The sequence below is a fragment of the Orussus abietinus genome, unplaced genomic scaffold (genome assembly GCF_000612105.2).
Source record: "Orussus abietinus isolate OABI.00-Male unplaced genomic scaffold, Oabi_2.0 scaffold8, whole genome shotgun sequence".
Taxonomy (NCBI): domain Eukaryota; kingdom Metazoa; phylum Arthropoda; class Insecta; order Hymenoptera; family Orussidae; genus Orussus; species Orussus abietinus.
The window spans coordinates 429,779-455,198 of NW_019395997.1; the positions used below are offsets into that span (position 1 = coordinate 429,779).

The following is a 25,420-nucleotide window of genomic DNA, read 5'->3' on the forward strand; positions in this document are numbered from 1 at the left end:
CAATGGCACGTTTCTCTCGGTGCGACAATCGAGGGCGTGAAAATAGAACGGTCACTTTTTACTCAAACCAGATACATGGGAAGAAAGACATTTCCTCGAGTCGAATGATGAACGAGGGAAGATTATTTTTTGCGGTTGTCTCAATCACGCGAACCGCGATCTTTTCCGAAGGATAGTTACCGATATCGTGCAGCATCTTCGTGCCAAGGGAAGCCATTATTCCGGACGTTTCCAAAGCCATTCAGCTCCTACTTTAAAATGCCATAACGAAGTAGGGGAAGCGGGGGAAGGAATTTTGAGAGCTCCTTTGCCAACACCGCGGATAGAGACGTTCGACGAATCGGTGGAACGTAATGGACCGAGTCACGAAACTTTATGCATGGACCACCGAGCGTTCTACAACGTAACGGAATAGTTCCATACAATTCCCCCACATCTCATGAATTCATCGCCAACCCGGAGCACCATAATTATCAAACACGAGCAAATGGTTTAATCATCATCCCGTCACTTTCCCGTTCCAAGTATAATCGACGAAAATCATAAACAAACGTTTTAGAACGTAACAAAATCATCGCTTACCGTTCCTCATCCATTCGCGGATCCAAAACTAAGTGCACTTACAAACCCGCTAAAACGATACTTTGTCGGGCACTAAGTCGTTATTTAATTAGACTCCTCCATATTGGAAAGGTAATTTACCGATTTCCTCCTACTTGGACTACGCGATATACGTGGAAAACCCTTGAAAACCTTGAAAACCGCGAAATGACCAACCTTGGTCTTGGACCACGGGGTGTCCCGGCTAGGCACGCGTCACCCGGGTGGCGCATGCACGGACGTCTCTCTTGGGGCGTCGGACGAGTCCACCTTCCCGTGCCGAGTTTAATTGGCTGCTCGTATAGGGAACCCGTAAATGTCCCGTGCACACACGCCGCGCTCCAGGGCCCCGCGGATTTAATGTCGGCTCATTTTCGCCGGGCATCTCTCCCTTGCCTTTTTTCTCCCTCTCGGTAATATTCGGAGTTTGATAATAATCCCCCTTCCCGGTGCCGCCTCTCTCCCGCGGATTCGCGGTCCCTTTCTCGAGCTCGTCTCGTCTCGTCTCGCCCGGGCGCATGCGCGGTGGTGCCCGGCGCTCGTTAGTCGGTGCACCTGTGCAACCCAAGCCTCTACCGACTCAAATTTTTCATTCGAACCCGACCCTCTCCCTTTTTTGGTAGGAATGCGCGCGTTCCTCCATCATTCTCCGCGTCCTTCTTTTGTCCGACCGTCGTTGCCTCCTCACTTCGCGATTCCCTTAATAGTGAACGATATTAACGCGATGTATCACTAATTACTGACATCACCTGAATTGGGATATCCTGGGTATCCTTGGACAACCCTTCCAAGAAGTTCCTATTTTCCCGTGCACCCTCCATTGTCATCCTAAGGTGATACGAAAGTGGCGTCGAGGAGGTCTCGTTTGCGAAACTTTTCTTAGAACCGAGTGCACCGAGTCGTTTTAAACTTTACAACGTGAATGTATAAAGATTATAAGGAATACTCGCACTGCCTAAGAACGTTATCGATTGCAGATTCCGAGTACACGGTACGAGCAGATTTATCATCACCGTGACGATACACCTGCGGACTCATTTTACGCGGTTTAAATTATTCTGTATAATCGTTCAAACCGTTATGACGCAAACGGAGTCCATTTTGAACATGCGCAGGAGGCGTTCCGTTTCCCTTCTTGGCTTATACGGGAGTATGTCAGCAATTGTAACGACCGACTTGGTGGCACATTTCCCAGAAGGGACTCCGGGAATATCGCGTCGGCAAGAAGAGGAGTCTCGCCCCTCCCCTCGACCTTGCTCTCGTTCGGTTTCGTGAAATGGCCGAATTGAAATTTTCCCGCGCAGGGCTTTCCACGACCTTCTCGAAGCGGCCGAGGGAGCGGACAGTGCCACCTGTCCGGAGACCCCGAGGAGTCGAAAACGGGGAGGCAGTGCTCCGACCTTATCTGCGATTCGCACCTGCGCGAAGGAGAAGGAACGAGCCTCGAATCGACGCGGCGTCGCGACGCCCAACGAATTTCGCCGTCCAGTCTCGTTTTCCCTTTTTCCGTTATTCCTTAAGGCGTCGCGAAAGAGGCATTCTCTACGCGTCAAAACGTGAAAATATCAATTTTTCCGAGTTTCAAGACCTCCATTAAAATGACAACGCATCCGAAGGTGCAACCGCTCCGATCGCTATATCGAGTGCTTCCGGTTAGATAAATGCGATCACCGAAACTCATGAATTCTCAAGTACGGGGTAAACCCATGTATCGCGTACGCGAAGGATTCGTTACTTCTTACGTGTGATCGATCGAAGCCACGCCGACGGAACTTCCATGATAGCATTTAGCGGCGCTTCTTGGTATCGGGTATCTAGGAGGCCGCCATGACGGAGACGCCCCGAGGAAGTCGGGTTTCGTGGGTTTTGGCAGCTCGACGACGCCGGGCCGGCCGTCGGAACACGAAATGAAACTCGTGCACCTGCCCCGATCTCCCACCCGCCCTTCCGCCCCGCGCACCTTCGCGACGCGCAACCAGCCTCTTCCTCTCCTCCCCATCGCCGCCGCCCGGCGCGCTGCACGCGCACGACCCTACCGACGGATCGGAGAGAGAGGGAGACGGAGGCATCGGACGCCCCACTGGAGAGACGGAGAGGGCGGACTCTCGCTCGTGCTACGGCATCGCGGGAACGCGATGATTGAACGCGCGAGGCCTCCCCTCCACTTCGCCGATGCGCGTGCCACTAACGTGAAACTGGCGTTGATACGCGGGACAACATAGACGTATCGGCATCCACCCTACGGATGAGGTAAAGATTAAGGTGATATAAAACCCCCCCAAGTCGGTAAATTATGACACTTTTTTAAGGGGGTTATAGGATTCGTGCTTACTCGAGGTACGTTAATTACCTTCAACGCGGAAGAGGGATGCATTAACCAGTCCATGTGCCGAGGGCCTACCTGTAGCACGGCCAGCGGAAGATTATCGATATGAACTTTTGTTTGGCAAAACGACCTAATTATCAATTAGCCCCTCCAAGCGTGGCTCCTTTAGCATATTTATGTTTCCCATTTCGCGGCATAATTGCGCCCGACTTTAGTACTTATTATCGCATTTCTCGGTACAGTCCCTATTAGGGGATCTTGATCTCGGGACATAATAAACTCTCTCCTTCTCTCTTTCCAGAGGAACATGCCAGGATCGGAGAGCAACGGGCAACCGGAATCGCTCCGAGCTGGGCCGGTTGCTCGGCGCACTCGTCTTTTCTGCTTTTCTTTTCTCCTCTTTATTTTGCCTTCCCACCAGGAGGAATCCTCAATGGCACGTTTCATTTGCCCCTTCCCGAACCGGGGTTTCCTTTGATATGCTTACTTTGGGGCGTTACGTATTTAGTTTAAGGGAAATTGAGACGGAATGGACGGAAGAAAGTGCGTGCCTTTTTCTTGCGTATGGCACTCGACATCTATATCTACGGATATAAGATATATTTCTAAGTTTTACGCGAGCACAAGGGCGATACCCGTGCAGTAATTGCATTACCTTCGCACGATACGTTGATTGGATCCGTATGCACCGTATCAGGGAAGCATTTTTCCGCTTTTTCGACGAAATTGCGTAACTCGTATGACTATTGACTTTCATACCCCACCTGACTCTTGACTTTGAAAGGTCAGGTGTGATCATGTCACTCCAAGTCCTTTCCAATCGGCTTGACAGGACTTTTACAGACAGGGCTTTCTACTCTTGACGAGGTCGCTAAACATGGTGTCACAAGTCATAGATATATCGCATATCAGCAGTTCTCCCTACGAGCTGCACCGAATGCAGTTTAACTTTCTGGGCCAATCGACTGGACACTGCTGGACCCAAACGAGCGATCGTCCTTTGTCTTGTCCCCATTAATTATTCCTATCGGTGACATGACATTGACGGCTCGTGCAGCGCTGCGATCGCGATGCCATGGAGTCTGAATGCTTCCGTTTAAACAACGGTTGAGCATTGATTTCTAGTGAAAATATGCGGATGTTCGTGTACTAACTCGATGATGAATGATAATACATTCGGACGATTTTCCGATTTCTAATCGTCACTTCTGTACACTTCCTGCCTTTGACGATAATTGGACGTCTATCGTTACACATCAGGTGTACGCTCCCCTGCATACACTAATGATGCACTCCCTTGTGCGTGTATCAATTAACAAGTGAAAAGCGATTTCGGTGTTTAGAAGAATTATAACGTGGAAAATGTGAGTAGAGTGGCGACTGATAGTAGAAACTTATGTATAAACTCTTGAAACGTTCTTCGGATATCCACGAGATTCGTTCTTTCGAAGTTATCAAAGAACCTTAAGGTGATACAAAAGTTACCATCCGCGGAGTCAGTTGTTTATAAAACTCTTCTAGGAACAAGTTATACCGAATAATTTGAAATTTTACCACGCGAGGATGTAGGCCCTGAGAAAGGTCCTGGTATTTCATGTTGCACATAGAATTAAGAAAATGCGTATAAATAAATTTAATAAAATTAGATTCCACGGGTGCCAGTGGTGTCGTCGTCGGTAGAGGTATGCTCAGGCCTGAATCCATTTACCGAGCATTTCTCTCGCCACGTCGAGCACGTTATCGACGGAGTCCACCGGATAAAACGGCGCTGTCGGTCTCACGCGAACGCCCGACATTGGCGGCATCGTTCCTCGATTACTCGCCCCAAGTACACGAGCTTACGGAGGGGCCAATTAAACTCGATTCCAGACCCGCGGAAAGCAATTCGCGGTGCATGGACGCAAAGAACCTCCTGGCAATATTTACGATATTTTCTAATTGGAGCCGCGCTCCACTTTCCACGCTGCAGCGTCGCACCCTAGACACTTTAGCCTTCTACGGTTGCGGGAAGGATCGTTTTTTAGAACCTATCAACGCTACATTGTGCGGATTATAAACGCGATTTCGAAATGGTGGAGGTTCAAGATACCGCGACCTAGCCAACTGGTGGAATTCCTTCCCGTTGGGGTATTTCTTGTTAATTTTCAATTATTCGCACGATGAACTCTCGATGGATAGGGCTCCGGTAAATTGTTCGGTTAGTTATGGGTCGATATGAAGTTGTAAAAATGTAACACGCTACGGATCATTCGAGTGCAGTCCGTACCTGCTAATGGAAATTTATGTAAACACGTTGCGCAAAGCTTGAACGCGTCATGTTAAGAGATTACATCGAAAATGATTTATTAACCAATTTCCTCCTTCCATGTCATCCTCTGCCATGTAAGTTTTCCCTACTTTCTCGTGCCATTTAACCCAATTATGATTAAAAAAAACCTGTTGTCATTAACTAGAAGCACTGCAAATTTGTCCTTCGAGAGATTGCACGTAATTATCGAGAAGTCATCACGAGGACGCATTGCGTGCAGAACTGGAAATCGATTGGGAAATGGAACACCGATCCACGGTTCTCGAAATGCAGGAAACGTCATAATTGGCTACTTTCCTTTCATCGAGTAACATATTCCATTCGGCGGCATTACCTTTATCAAGTTTGCCATTCGCCTACTGAATCACTTTGAACCGATCTGGAGATATAATCAAGCGTATAAATGACTTCTCTGATAACCTCCTTATCGCGATTCCCTATATCTGCATTAATTTAAATGGAATAAATTTGAATTATTTCCACTCTGAAATGCTACGCGACGGAAACTTGATCTTTAAAAAATCGCTATTTTCCTCGACTTGAAAGGACAAATAGTAAGTACTTTTCTTGTTAGTGTTGTTAACGGCAGGTATTACGAAGTCAAGATCGCTTTCCATGAAAGTCGGAAATCGTTATGTCAATCTTAACGAGTCGGGATTCCTTTGGAAAACGCAGAAGACATAATTGCTCTCGGTTCTCGAAAAAGAGGAAAAGAAGTTACTCTAAAACGGATCTGCAATGACTGCACCAATTAATAGAGTGAATAAAGACACTTATTAAAATAAGTAATACCCTGTCTTAAGATACCACATATGTACAAGTACATGGAATCGACGAATCATTTACTTCCTGCTCGCAGAAGTCTCATTTTCTATCACATCCTTTCCAATAAATCAGCTTCCTCATTATCACAGATATTAAACCGCGATAATAATGATTCATTAAGCAGAGGATTGACAGCCACTCTTTTTATTTAATTTCTTTAAATACGTTTTCATGTATACATTTTCTTATTGGCTAAACAATTTTACACATATCCTCTAACGATTTTGTTATAATTTAAATTGAAAGTGCGTTTACCTTTTTATTACTTTCACGCGTGAAGTAGATAATAAGAGACACGTTATTTAACAATGTTGCCATGGTGATTATACGTGTATATATGTAAATGGATAGAAATAATGGCCTCGAGAATTTCTGTCACCCCGTGCTGTCAATCAGCTGGGATTGATTCTATTATCTTTATATAGTTTATCCGGTCCACGATCGTTTGTCATAATTGAATGTCTTAACCCTTCCATACAGAAGGTGTGCACGTATACTGGGAAAGTGATTGGCCGATTCATCGATACAGAAGAAATGACACTTTTGCGATTGCCGTTGATTGCAGAACGGCCTTAAAAGCCTGATAGATATTAAAGGCGGTTTAAGTGGATTCCACGTGCAGCCGGGAATTCTCATGGGGCCGCGTGTGGAACAAGTTTTTATTCGCCATTTCTTTTGTTCATTCTGTTACCATGTAACATGTTAAAGATCCGTCCATTTGTTTTTTGCATTTCCGGGTGTGGACTTTCTCCACCCGCAAACAACGCATCGGATTTAATGCACGAAGAGCGACTGAACACTTAAAATAAGACACTGGGTGATTTCAAATGTTAAAAACACCCCTTTAAGCTATAGCTAAACTTCGTATTTTATCCCTTCCTACACCCATCTAAAAAACTAGTATTTTCACCAGTATCAACGAGCCTTCCTTAATTCACGTCTGCATATCCAAAAATGAATGCAACCCCATACATCGTCTTTAATGCAAATCATTAAGGCGTCGTCAAGTTCACCTGGAAGAAAGATCTTTTTGGTAGCCTGTAATGCAATTTTATCCCGTTTCCTTCCACCTACACAGGGAGCGAATGCTCGGGCGATTACTTTCCAGGTGCATATGACCACAGGTGCATAGATTAGTCCCGGGTACCTAGAGGCATGGGTGGGAGGGTCAGGGCATGGTGCATAGGTTCCGCAACTCCCGTGGGGGGCCCCACAAGGAGGCGGTCTTTAATGGGACCGGGATTACATATATATGAGCAGCGATTTACACGTCCCCGCAGTTTCTGTTAACTCCGGTGCAGTGCCCTGCACCCTCCACTTTTCACTATCTCCGAAGAGACAACCGGCTTTCTCGCTAGGAAACTCCGCGGCCATAAATACGCCGTTCGCCAGGTGCGCTTTTAAGAGGAAAATCTGGAGCACATCCGGCTGTCGTATCCCGATCAAAGTTGTCTTCCGTCCTCCAATTTGAAAATCCGGCGATTCTCCGTGCTCGAAGATTTTTTTACTCTTTTCTTCTCTTTCGCAATTCTCGCCGTAATGATCATTTTTATAATCAACCCGACCTGCTACAAGGCGGCCATTTTGGAGAATGGTTTCGGTCTCGTATACATGTTTCGATTTTTATCATTATTAGAGAATTTACCCTGATTCTGGGTCTCGTCATTTCTAAAAATTCAAATTAATTGGAAAAGCTGTTCGTGACGTTAAATCATATTGGATCATATTGGCTGTTTCGATAGTCTCTCCGGCGCTCGCAAATGGAGCTCAGGAACCTGTATGGAGTTTCTTTCGCGTTCCTCTTGGTTTTATCCGGAGTTACCGCCGTCCAAAGATGGGGAGCGCAATGGGGTCGAGCACCCCTTCTGGAGAGGTTTTCCTGGAGGCAGATAGACTTCGCCTACCCCGACCAAAACAGTCGACAAATGGCGATCGCTTCCGGCGAGTTCATTCCTGAAAACGCCCTTCCGGTGGGCATCGAGATCTGGAGGAACAAGGTGTTCGTCACGGTACCGAGATGGAGGGACGGTAAGTACTCTAGTCTATTAAACACCGTACCAACCCCTTGAAAGGAGTTTCAAGAGAGTCAAATCATTATTCCTCGAATTAACAAATTATTTATCTAGTCTTGATACATGTCTAACAGACCTTTTATAACACCTTAAATCCGTCAAGTTAACGATAAACGCGAAGGTAAAGGAAATGAGCTCAAGTGCAAGGGGTAAACCCGGAATTTCGTTGAAAATTCAATACCCTTCCGCCTCCGCTGTAAAGATAAGGCCGGAACAGGAACAATCGTTTTGGCAACTGGACCCTAGACCGGAAGCAAGTGGTCAGGGGTCCTGCAAAAAGAGTGGGAGGATGTCAAAAGGGAAGTTCCTGTCTCTCTCTTGCGCCCGTCTGGGCGACTTCCGCCTCGGGACAAAAAATGCCGAAAATCGCGAGAAATGTCTGAATGGAATTCGCTCGGAAACGCTTCCCCTCTCTTTTCGGTCCCACCGCCCCCGTCTCAATCCCTTCGCGGCTGAATGGGGTTATTCAGTCCTCCTTTTTCAGGGTTTCTTGCGTGTTTTATATTTATTATATGCGTTGGCGCGCGCCAGAGCTTTGTGCCTCGCGGATGGACAATGACGGCGGCACGCTGTGTGCGATTTTGCTGTTTTTTTTTTTTTTCAATTTTTTTCTTCCACCGCGCAGCGTCCTCTTTTTTCTCTCTCCTGGACCTCCTCCCTCTCCCTCGTTCTCTCCCGCTTCCTAGAGGGGAGCTTTCGAACGGCGGCACGCTGCCGGCGCAACCCCATTGTCTTTGGGCAGGTTTTTGTGCCCTCGGGTGTCGTGTCCCATTCTTGCCCGTAACGTCAGGTTCTCCCTGCGACCAGACGCTCCTTATACGTGTTCAACGAACCCGCCGAACACCACCGAGAACGTAAAAAATCGGACTGCGCTCGTTTTCGCAATTACCTAGCTTTTTCATCTACCTTCCGTATGTTTAGTACGTGACGATAAGAATCTCATTACAAATCGATATTTTGGGAAATCACCAGAACTGGGTCATTTACATGATCATTAAATTCAATGAACCGGCGGGTACGCCTCTTTCGAGCAAGTTACGTTCTAATTTCCTTCCGCCGGAAAAATCGCGAAATTCCGACCAACGCGGCAGCCCAGAAATTCGAAAACGATCGCTTAATTCTGAAATGAACATTCAATCTTCCGCGTGAGTTAATAATCAATTATGTACATTACCTCGATGGAAGCACCACGCGATAAACTTTGATAATTCGAGCCCACCTTACTTGAAGTTCATATATTCCCGGCCGTCTTCGACACGCTCCGTTAGACACTTCACGGTGCATTGCGGAACATGTGCACATGCACGCGTGCGTATGTGCACATAAGATATGCACAGGAATACCTAGAGGGTAATCGTACTAGTTTTCGGCCCCAGATATTAGAAAGCGGTTATATGTCGTTGGATTTTCAATCACTTGTGAAATCCCTCGGGACCGGTTCGCCATAACTCAACACGCGATAATATGCATCAAGTGCTGCTTAACCATTTTTCACTGAATTATTTTTCCATATCTTGACGGACAGAGATTTAGATAATTAGGCTTTTGGAAATGTCGGAAATGGTAATCACCACTGAACACCGACATTTTCATTCTACTGAAAAATACCCTAAATTATTTACAGGAATTTTTCAATTTCCTTTTAAGAGGCGCTTTTTAATTAGTTAAGAATATTCACGAGTCAGGCATGGCTAGAATGAAGTTGAACGCCCTGTCTAAGATAGTACTGTATATTCCAGGATTTTCAACAGCCTATGTAACTCTGGCATTCCTGTTTACCATAATTAGCACCTTGGAGCACCTCAGGTGCTGGTCGACTTTTTCGATTACACCGCTTTTTTCCGTACCTTGATTGACACATGGAAGTAATTAGCTTTCCGCAATTATTTCACCCTTTTTGGGAACGCTGGTTTTTTACTTCGAACTTTCCATTTTATCTTACTTGAGAATGAACAAGTATTAGAAACACTGCGAGGATAATGCTCTTTGAAAATTGAATTCATAGAGTCTCTATTATTTCTAATATTCGTCCTGATACGAAAATGGTGTGTTAAATTTATAAAAAATTCTGAACATTTATTTTAGCTTCACGGACGGATTTCGATTGCCTCGATTTCAGCACCGCATTTCAGTCGTGCGTTTATAAAAAAAAAATGCATTCAAATGGTCAAATGGTAACCGCACGTGCTTTCGGTTCGACATATTAGAAAGTGGTTATATGTCACAGAATTTTCAGCCCCTTGCGAAATCCGTCGAGACCGGTTCGCCATCGCTAAATGCTTGATAGTATATCAAGTGGTCGACATTTAATCATCAATAATTTTTCCATAGATGGATAAAATGGCATTACTACATGCGATGCATATCCATCCGCAACTCCTTAACGAATGCTGGAAGCGTTATAGCTTTCCATTTCATTTCTCCTGCTGCACCGAATTTTCATGCGAATTTTTTCATACAAAACTATCCTTGAACTTGCTTTTCCACAAGTTTCGTAATTTACGTCAGATGAACGATCATATAATAAGCAATTACCCCAGTCCGGCAATTTCTAAACACCTTGCTCGGGAATATCCCCGCACTTACGTGGACCAGTAATTGCATAAATGCGTCGAACTCAATACCCAACAATTAGGTCCACGGTTTCTCAAGTGCACTGCCAATGGAGTTTGTTGAAAATGAGAAACGTCGAGATCGGCGAGTCGCGAAGTGGGTAACGCCACGGGTTCCGGGTGTCAAATGGTTTCTTTGGTTCCGAGTGGGTCGGTTTCACGGATCGATAGATCGCCCTAATAAATAATCGACGCAATCCGACGTAGCAGGCCGGGTCGAGATCTATCTCTTGGTCCTTAAGATCCGATCTACGGCGCGACTGCGCAAGTCGCTCGCTCCTATGTATCCCTCGTATGTATCGCCGTCGGGGTCCTGCCGACCTTACAAGGCCCGCGTGTACATATTAATTTCCTCGTTTATCGTCCCTGCCGATTTATTTCCGAAATCACTTGCGTCAGTGGCCCGACAGCTGCGACAGGATCCGAGTCCTTCGGCGTCGCCACCTACGATCGACCCTTGTTTTCGTCCTTTCCGACCCAGGATCTTCCCTTTCGGTTACTTCCTTGTGTCGTATACTCGCAAAAAATGTCCTGACGTTGGACGTTTATTTTTTTTTTTTTTCAAAAATATTGACAGCATTTTCAGTTTAAAAAGGGATGCGATACCTTACGATACAATTACCGTCGCCGATCACGGAAGATCTCTTTTAATTCCCTATTAAATTAAAAAATCACGTTGAGACCCTATCTGGCGTTCATAAATGGGTAGATCGTTGTAAGTAAGCGACTCCCTTGAATTTTTCCGAAAATCCAGTCGGCTCGATCAATCGGCCCAGGGAATAAACGGTAGCTACCGTCGGCGATCACAGAAGGGACTTGTCGCATAATTAAGCGAGCCCCTTCAGACTTTCCCGATTGGGATCTGGGATGAATGGCGGCCGAGGCGTTTAGGCGGTCGCACACGAGCGTCGTGTGTGGACGCCGCTTATTTGCATCAATTAGAGCCAAGCCGGTGGCATCCTAACGTGAAAACTTTACGAAATCCAAAACCTAACAACCCGACCGATAGTTGTCGTTCTATCGCTTCGTTAACGTAATGACTCACTATAAGCGCGACTTCCGCGCTTCGGCGCCTTCCTCGGGATCCGCCGCCATTATTTACGACTAAAAGGTTCGAAGCCGTTTAACGGGGCCTTCCATCGAATGGGACAATATTCCGGCAATATTTCACGCTCATCGAGTAATCCGACCTGTCGATTTATCTTTATTCCACGAATTCATTCGCGCTTAATTGGATGCCGATGAAAAGTCGGGGAAAGAATTAAATGCCGATCCATTATCGCGCTTGAAAGAAAAAAAGGATAAAATTACCCGCAAAGGAGGAATAACGTCGAATTTTGCGGTAATTTCCAGCGATAAGAAATAATAACGAAACGAACGACTATCTCTCGAGTCGACGACGTGTCGGACTTTTCACGCTTTGTGACATTTTTACAAGTGTAATGACTTTTAGAGCCCATAACTTTTGCATACATTGACCTTTAGAGTGCATAAAATTTAACGCATGAGAATCAGCCCCAACGATGTAGATAACGAGGGTGATTATCGGCCTTGTGGATTTAAGCCCGTCTTTTACGTGGACGATAAGTAGTACGTTCATGTGGACGGTGACTTACGACCGAGCCATAAACCACTCGGTGTGTCTTATGCAACACTCCGCGTGTTAAATTAATGCATCTACTCTCTAGATATGACATTGCCGCAATTCCGATTCGGTGTACCGCGAATTATGACCCAATGAGACTTGCCATACTTCCTTGAACTTGAATCAGCTGGTTTAATTACCAGTAATTAACTCTCGAACTCGACTACATATTGAACGTTGTATTTGCACTGTTTTTATGCCCAGGTATTCCGGCAACGCTAAACTACATTTCAACTGATGCGAATTTAAATGGATCTCCAAAATTAACCCCGTACCCTAATTGGGCAAGAAACAGAGCAGGTTTATGTGGGAGCGGTCTCACCACTGTTTACCGGTAAATAATTAATTACAGTTTCTAAAATGAAATATTTTAAACAAGGCACCTTCGAGTAAACCCAAGTGGGCTTTATTTGATTCTACGTATTTTCATTTTTGTCACTTTCATGTTTCTTATCGTCACGCAGGATCCATGCAGATGTCTGTGACAGACTTTGGGTTTTGGACACCGGGACAATTGGAATCGGCAATACAACCGTACAAGCATGTCCTTATACGCTGAATGTTTTCGATTTAACCACGGACAAGATCCTGAGGCAATATACACTCAGGCCAGATGACATAAATCAGGTGAGCGCAAATGATTTCCTGGAGTAACGATCAGCTCTTGGAACGGTCTTTCCAAGAATGGCGCAAGAACTTTGTACAGAAAAGAAATGACTGAAAAGGCGAAATGTATATATAACGGACGGCAAATAATCCGTAACGTGGACGTAGAATTAATTGGGGCAATTTCCGATTGTTTTTCGCAGAACACTTTCATTGCCAACATTGCAGTCGATCTCGGCACGGGTGGCTGTGACGACGCCTTCGCCTACTTTTCGGACGAACTGGGTTATGGACTAATTGTCTATTCCTGGGCGGAAAACAGATCCTGGAGAGTCGAGCACAGCTATTTCATGCCCGATCCATTGGTCGGCGATTACAATATCGGCGGTTTGAACTTCCAGTGGGGAGAGGAGGGCATCTTCGGGATGAGTCTGAGTCCTTTGGCTCTGGATGGTTTCAGGACCCTCTTCTTCCACCCTCTCAGCAGCAACAGGGAGTTCGCCGTATCTACCAGGATCCTCAGGAACGAGCAGTTGTCTCAGAACAGCTACCACGATTTTCAGGTATTTTCTTAACCACTGGATGTTGAAAAATGTAATTTCACGAGCATCGGGTTCTTCCTTGGAGCCCCCATGACCACGTGCCGATGTTTCGATATTTTTTTACGTTCCGGTAAGATACATGCGTGCGGGAAGATTTTCAAATTTTGAGATAAAAAATTCGATTCTCACGATAAGATCGCACGTTGTTCAGGTCCTGGAGGAGCGCGGTCCGCTGTCCCACAGCACCGCCGCGGTCATGGACGAGAACGGGTTGCAGTTCTTCAACCTGGTCGATCGAAATGCCGTCGGATGCTGGAACTCCCGGCTACCTTATACACCTGTCAATCAGGCGATCGTGGCGAAGCACGACGAGGCTTTGATATTCCCGGCCGACGTCAAGGTAATCCAACACCGGCGAAAAGAGACGCTCACCAATCACGGATCGCCGGGTCTCATAACATGCCGACATCATCTTCCTTCTTTTCTGCACCTTATCGTTCACATGAGACAGAGGGAGGCCCTTGGCCGATAGTCTCGAATACAGATGAGCAGATAGCGATTAATGTATTTCATTCTGTCCAATCCATCACACTTTTTTTTCCTCCGTCGTTGTTTGCGATCCTGCCGGTTTCATTTCCACCGCCGATGTTTTAATTGTGCATTTCTATTATTGACGCCATTTTTTCTTAACTCGAATTGCATCCTGCATGATCATATTTTTTATATTCAATGTTCCTTTACGTTCGTGAGAGTGGATTTCTTCTGGATCATTTGTTCACCGAGAACTTTTCGAACTTTCAGATCAGCCGAGGAATTCTGTGGGTACTCTCGGACCGGATGCCGGTTTTCCTTCTCTCGACGTTAAATTACACGGATGTCAACTTCCGGATATTGACTGTACCAGTTCGAGATGCAATCGATGGAACCGTTTGCGAGAACAGACCCTGGATGTACGATAACAATCGTATCTGGTGGGATCGCTGAACAAATTCGTTCGACGCGCGAAAATATCGAGTCTGAACGTAATTGTGCGAACCTATGATATGACATTGTTAAAGGTTTTCATAAATGTGCCGATGAAACAGTCAAAGTGCAATTCCTTACGGCCTTTCGATAGACACCTTCCTGTAAATCGCCCTCCTCGTTAATGCGACTTTGTGCAATTATTATGTTATTATGCAATTATATTAATTTCGAAAAAATGACTCTTCGCTCCCGCAATTTGTTCATTAAAATTCCAGGTAAACGTATTAATCGGTATTTATCAACGTGAAGGTTTACCCGTTACTTTAAGAAACACTGAATGTACATTGAACATACATTGCAATAAATCTCCTTAAATTTTTTAAATTTCGCGCATGTCAGGAAACTCTCCTTTTCACATTAAGCACTCTTTTTGGCGTTTTCCTGGAAAACTTCGCATCTCCGGTGGAATGTGGTACTTTCCTTTAGTCATTAGCGCGAGTAATTGGCAAAGAGAGAGCTACGATGGAAATGCAGCTAATCGCCTAATGGCATTTACTAACAAACATTCCGCGAATCCGGTTATTTTGCGATCTCGCTCGATTGAATCGATTTCTCGATTGTAGAATCGCTATCGATTCCGGTTTCGGGTGCAGTGAAAGTAATGGCATAGATTAGGCTTTCCGTTAAAATGATTTATGAGGCGGTTTCCGCGACGAATCAGACTTTCCGATTGACGAAATGTACCTCAACGTTGAAAATAAGGATAAAAGTCTGAAATCGACGTCACTACGTATGTTACATCACAGAGATAATTGTATCGGCGTTACCTAACAGAGTATTCCGATCGACACGACACCCTGTATTTAAATGCACCACGTAATAATTAATATAAATTAATTTTAGTTCTTTCAAACATAAAAAAAATTCGGCGAGTGAATGAATTCTCGTAATTACAGCATGTCTTTATGTATTCGATACGATGGATAATGACACGGAACTATCCAAACAGCCGATTAACACTGCAGTAGGCTAACCTATGAGTCCCAGGTTAATTTGCATAAAAATACCGTAGACACGGGGACAGGGAGCAAAATGAAGACACCATTCCGGGCGGCAGGCGCCCAAAATGAAATATTAGTTCATTTTTCTTCTCACCGTGTCACTCCTTTTCTTTTTTTCTTTTTTTTTTTTTTCTACATACTAAATGGGCAGGGAAAAAGCGGCCATAACATTATCCAACTAGCCGGTTAACACCGTGCTTCGCGGATACTTAACAAATCCTTCCTCCCGACTTACCACGAAATGCGGCTCATCCATAATTCATAGATAGCGGGAGGCCCTCGTAGCTAGTAATAGCTAGGGTTGGTTTCGTCGTCTTACCTCCTAACACGATCGTCGCCGAAGGCGATCGGTAGGGAAATAAAACCCACTGGAATCCGCCGAAACAGGGGAAACAAAGAAAAAAAGAGGAATCGAAAAACGTGGAAACCGAACGGGCGGTGATGCTATCGTCGGATCTCGATCGAGGTTTTTGGATCGAACTCTGGCCAGCTGTTTTTTAGGGATCTCGGTTTTAGGAGAGAAGAGATTCTCCGGAATGGGAATAAAATCCCAATAAATTCCTGTTATGGCGCATTTGGTCCATAATCTAACTCCGATTCTCACCTCGATAAAGCTAATCCGTATTCCTATCGATATTGTACCAAACTCCTTTGGTTTGGATGAACGACGCGTAGGATTCATAAATCGGTGCACCATGTCGGAATAAAACTTCCAAGAATAATTTTATACAATTATAATATTTTTCTTTTAACAGCGTATAGATTAAAAAAATCGGCTCGTTCGTCATTAGGTATCGGCATGTCTCAATTGGTGACTGGAGGCTCGACATTAGGCTAAGTCTCTAGGCCGGCTCCAATTTCCGGCGTTTTGGGGGAGCGTGAAGAAACGCATTCAAATCGGCGCGAATCGGGCCCCGCGGGAACCAGATGGCGAGGAACCGGCAGCCCATTATTCTGGGCCTCGTTTCCGATAATTTTAAGGGACCGTGCCGGTTCCAGGGTTCCATAGTTCCCCGGTTCCTCGGCCGCGAAGCTGATATACGATCGTCCGGAATTCTCGCGCTCCTTCCAAATTATCCGTCTCACGCCCACGCGTCTAAAATACGGCAACGCGAGTTCCCCGTAACAAAAATGGGCCATTTTTGGTGGCAAAGTGCCCCGGGCAGGACTCACGGCTGTCAGATTCTCGGGCCCATCGAAATCGATTCCTCCGACCACCTTAAGGTGATACGAAAGTGCGATATATAAAAAGTCGAAATATTTATAAAACTTATTTTCTTCAAACTGGGTGCACCGAATTATCTGAAACTTTATCGCGTGATACGCGTATCTTACGTCGTTGTAAAAGTAAACTGCGTATGCTTTATTAATTTATTTTTTTTTCGGCCATTTTGGACGTCTACTCGAGTCTTGTTCGATCCAATGTACCGAGGTAGGAGGTCCCCTAAAGATGCAGATTTTGGGACCAAAGACACCGAATGGCCAGGGTTCGATTAGATTGATTTTATTAGGTCGGGCAGTTAGGCGCGAGTTTAATGGCGGCCGAATCGGCGAGGTGCTCTCGCCACCTTGGCGATTCGGGCGCGAAGATCCACGCCCCGAATGCTAATTTGGCCGATCGATAGATCCCCAGCCGTGCGATCCTCGCCGCGGCCATAACCGGCGGTTAGGCGAGTGCGAGATCGCTTGGTGCGATCCGGAGGCGTGTTTTCAATTTGGAAAACAGATTCCGAGCTGTAGATCAGCAGGGATAAGAGGGCGCAGTGGTCCTTATTACGAGAGTCGTTCGAGCTCGATCGATCGATCTCGTTTTCGGTCCCACACCCGGAGGATCTCGCTTACTCCAGTCCCACGCATTCAAATCTCCCCTTCCTGGCAGTCCCCGCTAATTTAAGCGAAGCGCAAAAATTCGTTCGTCAAAGGAATGGTCTAGGAGCGATCCGGAAAAAAATTCCATAGAAAATAGATGAGAAAAAATTGAGATAAATTATCCGAAAATGCTAGCCACAATTTCTTTGCATTTATCTCGCGGTTGGTGAATGGGAGTCCCGAGAGCGCTCTTTCGGACCCGCCAGGAAGTTGAATTCCGAATGCCCCTTGGCGTTCCCCGAGCACTTTCGCTTTTTCTTCGTTTTCTCAGCGGGCTTTGAAGTCTTCATCTCCCGGATTTTGAGCGGAGGCGCAGGCTCGCGTGCGTCCCGCGTTGCTAAAACAAAGGTGAGAAATTCGAAATACCAGAGCGGCTTTCGGTAGAAAGCGAAAGTAACTCGAGGAGACGATCGTATGGGTTTTTGGGAGGTGCACCCTGCTCGAGGGTTGTCGACAAAAGGTCAAAATCGAGGCGAAATCACCGTGTTGATTACACGGTTCCGGCGAGCGCAGCGCCACGCAGGGGGCGCGGCCAGACGCAGGAGCAACTGTCGAATCTCGTCTATACTTAGGTTTGTTTTAAATTAACACCTCCTCGTGGGCCACGGCACACTTTAACACCTTCTTAAACCCGAGCGCCGCTTTTTGAGCGGCGTATAATTACGGGTTTACATTTACTCGAGGAACCGTCCGGCGACGGGAACGTCCAGGAACGCTGACGAGTCACTTAACCCTTTGCCGACCGACGACGTCCGACGATTCTTCGACGCCTTTCTTCTGCTTCTCCGGGGCTTTAAGTCATCCCCGAATAACGACACGGCCGCCACGCCGGAATATTTACTCACCCTGAAAAACGTGACATCGGCGCAAAAAAATCCGCCCGCCATTGTTTCACGGCTATAAATTACATTTTCGGTTACCCTGGTGTTACGTGGTGGTAAAGTTATTCCTGTAAGGTTATTTTGAATTACGTCTGCGAAGATGTTTTCCCAGAATTAAATGTGAATTCTAAGGTAGGAATAGTTATTAAGGAAGAGTGGTAAAATAGTGGAAGAAGTTTCTTTGGGCAGTTGGAACTAAAACTGCAGGTTTAAAAAGACAGTCATCGAAAATTCTTTCACTCTAATCGATTACACCTCATATTTTCATAAAGGGGAAAGTGAAAAATATGACGGAAAATTTTTCGAAGAAAGATGTATTGGATGAGAGGGTAGCAAATAAGAACATCGTGGCACCATCTGTGCGGACGAGCCTGAACTTTGTGACGGTTTGTCGGTATTATAGATTTCTAACCAACTACCAGCAAATCTGGAAATGTTACTCTTAAATAAAATAACTTTTTAGCCATTCTTAAATACGGGTAAACCAGAAATGTACGTAAATCTTAAATTTGACTTTTCGCAATCGTAACTGTCTTACATTATCATATGACTTATCGATAACTTTGATATTATCACTTCGGTAACCGAGTCAATCCGGTGGCGCCATCTGAGCTTGATAAAAGACCTCGGGTGTCTGAATTTATCGCTTTTTCACCATAATCCCATAAAGTTAAAAGTGGGAAGCTCCGTCATCCCCAGAAAGCTTTTTTACGACGGCCCGGGAACGGCAACCTTTTCACGTAACTTAGAAGAGCTCCAAAACTTCTATTAGACCTTTAATTAAAAGTTAAGGAAAAATTCGCGACATGTATCTCGCCTTTACGGGAATCGTCTGAAAGCAGCGCGGGTTGAAAGTTTGATGAGCATAGAGCACGAAATCCGGTATCCTCCGGAAATACGGTTTTCTCTACAAAGATAACAGGAGAAACGCGAAGAAGACGAAAACATCCCAATAATGTTTAATAAATCACGCGTTATTTAACTTTGTTGTTTAGCTATTTTTTTTGTCATTTTTGTATTCGATTATTATCAACATTTCTAGTCATGAAGGCCGAATCAATACACCGTCCGTTTTCGTATTTTTATAGAAATACCGTCTTTTTAAGGGTATATTACAGTGTTCATATGTTTCTGTATCAGTTTCCGTATTCGTCCGTCCGTGTCAGTGTCAGTGCGCAACGGTTCTTCAGTGCACGGACGGCACGGTAGGTGCCAGCACTGGCGTCGGAACGAGTTCAAGGCCCATCCACACATCTCAGTTCAGTATCCGTGGCGTGCCCGTTCCGTTTTCATCCACGTCAGTGAAGCCTACTCAGATATTTCTCTGGTCGTTCGGTACACCACGATAAGCCATACGAGCAGTAAAGAACAATCTAGAGTCAACATATCGTAATTGTTTCTGCTTTCCCTGCACTCCGTGAAAATATCGTCGCTGATGACGTTTCACGGACACTGAACGGGTGGACCGTCACCGACACGGTGACGGAAGTGTGAGAATACTTCCGTATATGTATATATTTGATAATTTTTTAAAATTAATGAAAAACGGATACCGAACCGATGAATACATAATTGCAACAAAAAATTCCAACTGTTGCATAAATTGCAACAGTTTAAATATAGATTGCTCGTTTTTCGTTCATTTGAAATGGACGATGAGAAATTAATCGAATACATTCGCGAATATGAAGAACTTTACGATTTATCCCATTCGCAATATTTAAATGGGAATATAAAAAATAAAAAATGGGCCGAGATATCTAATAAACTGAAACAACCAGGTACGTGGTGATATACTTCGATAGAAATCTTGATTGAAGACTATTTATTAAGTTTTGTAACTTCTTAATTGATGTCCCTACTTCCCTTGAAATAATCACATCGATCACAGCTAACAATACTACAGTACATTTGTTTATAATTGAATTGTGCACGAGCAAGGCCAAAAACTGTGATATTACAAAATCATTACCAGGACGTCGATTAATTGGGAATAATTATTCGCAGTTGCCGCATGTAAATCTCGTTGGAATAATATCCGGGATAATTTCCGAAAGTCATTGAAAAAGCGAGGGGCCAAAAGCGGACAGGCGGGAGCAACAAATAAGAGATACAAATACGAAAGTCAATTGAGTTTTTTAGTGCCTTTTATAAAAGAAAGAGAGACTTCGAGTAGTCTGAGCAACGTAGAGAGAACTACGGGCGATGAAAATGATAATTCCGATAACGACGAAAACGACGACATAGAAGAAGATGATCTGGACCAGGCGATAATATCGAAATCGGAGATCGTGGAAACAATAGACGATATGGAACATGCAAACGAAAATATCGACTCTGACGTTAAATCTTCAAAACTGACGTCGTCGTTGCAGTTTAAAAGAAAGAGGGCAAGGGGCACGAAATCAATATTCAAGAATCCATCGGCAACGGTATCGGCGACATTGTTAAGATACGTGCTTGAACAAAAGGAGAAAACGAATCGACAACCAGTTCACCCAGTGGATGCATTTCTTGCAGGGATTGCGCCAACATTGAAAGCACTTAGTCCTTATCACTTGAATATTGCCAAATCGAAAATATTTAACACACTGCAAGAAATAGAATTGGAGCAAATTATGCACATGTAACACAGATCTGTTATTCCAACAGAAGCAACACCATCGCCATCGCCTTGCCTATTGTCTAGTTACTAGACATCTCCACTATCCATTTCAACACCGATCATTTCTCCAAAAATAATAAACTCAACGATTACATGGCCTTCCAGATACATTAACTTTTAAGTATTGCTCGAGTGCATCATTATTGCAATATCCTCTTTCAAGATGAAGATAGCAAATAATTATGTACGTTAATATAAACGTAAGTAAAATAAAGAATATATGTATATTTATTCTTACGTTTTACATATCTCATAAGATACGTATTTTGTAAGCTGTTCCATACATTCAATTATTAAAATTGTTCGTAATAAATTGTATCGCGTATATTATTACTCTAACCTTACGTCGGCGGATTCATTGATGTCAGAAATATTTCTGTTTTAATTCAAGATTCACTTGGAACGACAATCGAATTTTCTTTCAGGTGCGAACGCATGTACGCGATGTACATGCGCACGCGGTAAGCCATTTTTCCGGGAAAAATTTTCTTGGAATATCGGACGTCGCGAGATAAGCCACGAGACGAAAAATCTTCCTATCAGACGCGTCCTGGGATTCCTCTTCTACTTCCGTAGAAGAGGGATAGAAGACAGAAGAGAAATCGAAACGAACTTTACTAGCAGTATAGCAGCGGGACGCAATCTCGGGAAATCGGCAGCGAAAACCTTCTGAGATCCTATTGTATCCTGCAGCGTTCCCGATTTCTCCCGCCATTGCATGATCTCCTCGATCTCTTCGTAGCAACCTGTGGAACTCCGGAAGAAAAAGGCGAGACGCTTTTACGGGTTTTCGTATTTTCGAGAATCCCCCCGGATTTTCTCGGCAGACTCTGGGACGACGAATGGCCGGATTTTAAACGAAAATATATATCATTCACAGGACATTTTTATAGATACATTTAATAAATATCGAAGACATCGAATTAGGAACATTTCACATTTCTTCGGTCTATCGGACCTTTTTTTGCACTCGGCCATAATACGCCCAATAACTATAAAAATCAGGACAACTGTAAAACCTTGTTTTACAACGTCTATTTTCAGGTGTTCTGGATTTTATTGCGATTGCAATTTCAGGATGCGAGCTGGACCTTATTGTTGAAAATGGAACCTTGCCAGTCGATACATTGTCGATTCGGCTACAATATGCTTGTTGCAGGAATTGTATCAGTCTAGACGTGAAATTCTTCCGGATTACGTAAAGAATTATTTAATAAGTCGAATATTTTCATCTTCGCCCTAATCGATTTTGCTTCAAGTTTACGCGTTATTTTTGGGTAACAATTTCCTAAGGTGATTCGACCTTTCCTTCGGGAGACGAGTTTTCCGCGATTTTTCCCGAAGGGAGATGCTCACGTTCTTGCACAAGATTCCGTCAATATTTGCACCACTAAAATGCGGCGGAAATTCCGCCGCGGTATCGAAACTTTTCCAGCCCGATTTATCCCTTGAGCGATACGCAACCCACGAACGATTTGTCTTGGGCAAACGTTATCAGTGGCATGTTACTTTTTCAATCAGGGGAAATCCTTACTGTTAAACCACTAATTAGCACCTATTCCACAGCCAAAGCTGATTCTAGCTTCTATATCAATTTTATAAATATATTCGTAAATTTGACGGGGACGAAAGGAAACAGTACTTCGCCATTTCGAGAGGGATGATCCCCTTAAAACAATACAACTGGAAGTCGAAACAAATAGATGTCCGGGCCGAATCAATTTAATATCGTTTCCGGGGAACCGATAAGCCCCTTAAAACCCGCAACTCGGAAGAAAGATGTCCCACTTTTACCAATATTCTACCCTCTTGGCCGGAAAACAAAAGGAATTCCAATCCGTATCGAACGTAATCCAATTGCTTTCCCTGGATATCTTTGAGAGTGGATTTCGTTAAAATAATGAAATGAAACTTTCTGCTTCCGTATTCTGAAGAGGTCACCCAACATCCGAGTGCACTCGAATTTTTATTGCATTGAGCTCGTATCAATAAGCAGGTAACACATCGGGAGTGTTCTTGAAGTTTCTTCTCGTAAATCGATAGAATCTAAAATAATTACTGTCGGGATAACAATTGCAATGCTCGACACAAGAATTAATTTTTTTCCATTTATAATTTTATTACAGCCTTGCGTATTAGAAATGCATGAATTTTCTGCATTTTTTAACGGTGCAGGGGAAGTTTCCCCATGGGAGGACCACGGGTCGCCTTAAATCTCGTCCCTAGAGAGAATCTCGAAAGCCATTTTCACGTCTTTAAACAGGCAGATTGGCTGAGCGCGTTTTCTCGGACGAAAGTGGAGTGGGCCAAACTCGGTGGCCGAATTTACGGGAATTTCTCCATACCGCGCATAAAAGAGCCCATAAGAAAAAGAGGGGAGAAATAAATGGCCCCTCCCGAAGCCCGATCTCGTAAAACGGATTTCGTTTCGCGAGCTAGAATTCTCGCAGACTCGACAACGAGTCCCTTTAGTGCCCCGATAAAGATTCGACCAGATTCTCGGCTGATAAGCCATGTCGAGGAAGCCGAAAGACCCGATCCCCTTAACGACTCCCGACATTTCCAATTTCAATGGGGTTTAGCGTAGTCAAATTCGTATCTCGTTACTTCGACCCCGAACCGAGAAAAAAAGAAGGTGTCTTCCAATTTTCCCAATTTTGGTCCCTCCCTATGTATGATTACAGCGACGGGACAATTATTCGAATCCCAAGGTGGCGTCGGTACTTTATATAAAAAGATCCGAAAGGTCCAGAAGAAAAGAAGATAGTGGCACAGAATGGAAGAGTGAACCAGAGGAAAGGTAGAAAATAAGGAGAGACGGTCAGCGTAGGCGTCGCCAAAATGGCGACAAAGACGCTTCAAGTGACTAATTGCCCTCTCGCACCTCCTAGCAGTTTGCACGCGCCATTAAACGCTCTAACGATATTGCCGTCTCCCCGAATTCCCCGAGAAATTTCGCATCGTCACACCTGTTTACTCCTGGGACAGAATGCAGCCGTGATTCCGAGCTTAACGGCCTTAACGACGCCATTTTGCGAAGACGCCCTTCGCCTCTAGCCGGAAGAGGCGTCGAAAAGACCGGAACTTCCTAAACGGAAGTGGACATTCTTAGCCCCTGAATCCAGACGAGATAGCTTAGGTAACGCGTTATCAAAATGGCATCTGATTAGACGCGACTTTCGCATCACCTTAAAGAAGCTTAAACGCGACTTTGACGATTCTCCAATTGCAGGGAATTCCCATAAATAAATTCTATTACACGTAATAACAGATCGAGACATTCGAAGTATCCAATCCGCAGAGAGCACTCGTAATGGGGCTTTTTCCGGCGAATGCAGAAAAAGTCCGTCGTAGTTCCGGAACAATGAGAAAAGTTAGCCGAGGAGAATCCCTCGTTCGCTAATTCCCCCAATCGGGGGAGGGAGTTGTAAACGAGATTGTAAAAATGCTCTTCCCATCGGGCAGGTTGTCGCGATTTCTTGCCCCGCTAATGGCCACCTCGAGTTTCGGCGCTCCTCCCTTTTTCCCCGAGAACTTCATTGTTTTTCACGTCGGGGAAAACGGGAAAGGTTTCTCGAAATCTCGCCCCCGAGATCAAATTATCGGCTGTCCATTTTGACCGGACAGGAGGAGAGAAGGGAATGCCGCGAATCTCGCCTCGTGCATTCCTGCAAAAGGGGCAAGAAGAATGGCGGCCATTTTGGAGAACGCGCGCTCGAAATCGGACCGAAATGACCGAAATGACCGAAGAGAGACTGTGCCGCGTTTTTTAGACACACGATGTGCCTGAAAAATGGAGATAGAATGTGTCCCATTTGCTACTCAATGGCGCGAATGCGTGATAAGTCTTTGTATGACATTATGCATATCACTGGGAGGACAGGACTGCACGAGCGCGAGTAAAGCCTGGACCTAATTGGACGGAAATTCAGGGGCGAGAGATGTAGATTATTAAGCGGAAACGTTTATTACTAATTGTTGTACCGTACGTATAATTTTAAAAGTTTGGGCAACCGGGAGTAATCCGGTACTCGAGGAAATGTGATCTCGCGTGTCTTTAAATAATAGATAATGGATTAAACTAAACGAAGTTGCGACACGCAAATCACGAATTCAAGATTAACTAACCGTAATTAAGCAATTTCACCCTAATCGCGGTTGGCGCAACTCGGTGCCCTTAATGTCAGACGCCCTTTTTTATTTTTTTTTCCTAAGGATTGGAACGCCTTCCTCAGGACGAAGTCCTGAGATAAGGGTTGCATCCTCGAAGCTCGACACCCAGCTGCCTTCGGGTACTTTTCTTTGGATGCTGAGAAAACTGCGAGATAACGTTTTCCCGACGACGTCCCGACAGGAAGACATTTTGATCCTCGTCCTTCCGGGAGTCCTTGCGGAATTATGGTCCGCGGCAATTTCTGGATCGCGGCCCTCACCTGGATACG

General features: G+C 44.8%; 2 protein-coding genes across 2 annotated transcripts; both read left to right on the forward strand.

Annotated features, from left to right (window-relative positions):
* Positions 1 to 7,819: 7,819 nt before the first annotated feature.
* Positions 7,820 to 14,520, forward strand: LOC105699279 (protein yellow). Its single transcript, XM_012424149.1, has 6 exons — positions 7,820 to 8,087; positions 12,593 to 12,722; positions 12,853 to 13,015; positions 13,198 to 13,557; positions 13,748 to 13,936; positions 14,338 to 14,520. The coding sequence occupies exons 1-6, from the start codon at positions 7,820 to 7,822 to the stop codon at positions 14,518 to 14,520; spliced, it is 1,293 nt and encodes a 430-aa protein (XP_012279572.1).
* A 5,245-nt stretch (positions 14,521 to 19,765) lies between these two features.
* Positions 19,766 to 21,183, forward strand: LOC105699324. The gene is made up of 2 exons (XM_012424196.2): positions 19,766 to 20,094; positions 20,321 to 21,183. The coding sequence occupies exons 1-2, from the start codon at positions 19,962 to 19,964 to the stop codon at positions 20,941 to 20,943; spliced, it is 756 nt and encodes a 251-aa protein (XP_012279619.1). The 5' UTR covers positions 19,766 to 19,961; the 3' UTR covers positions 20,944 to 21,183.
* The last annotated feature ends 4,237 nt before the right edge of the window (positions 21,184 to 25,420 follow it).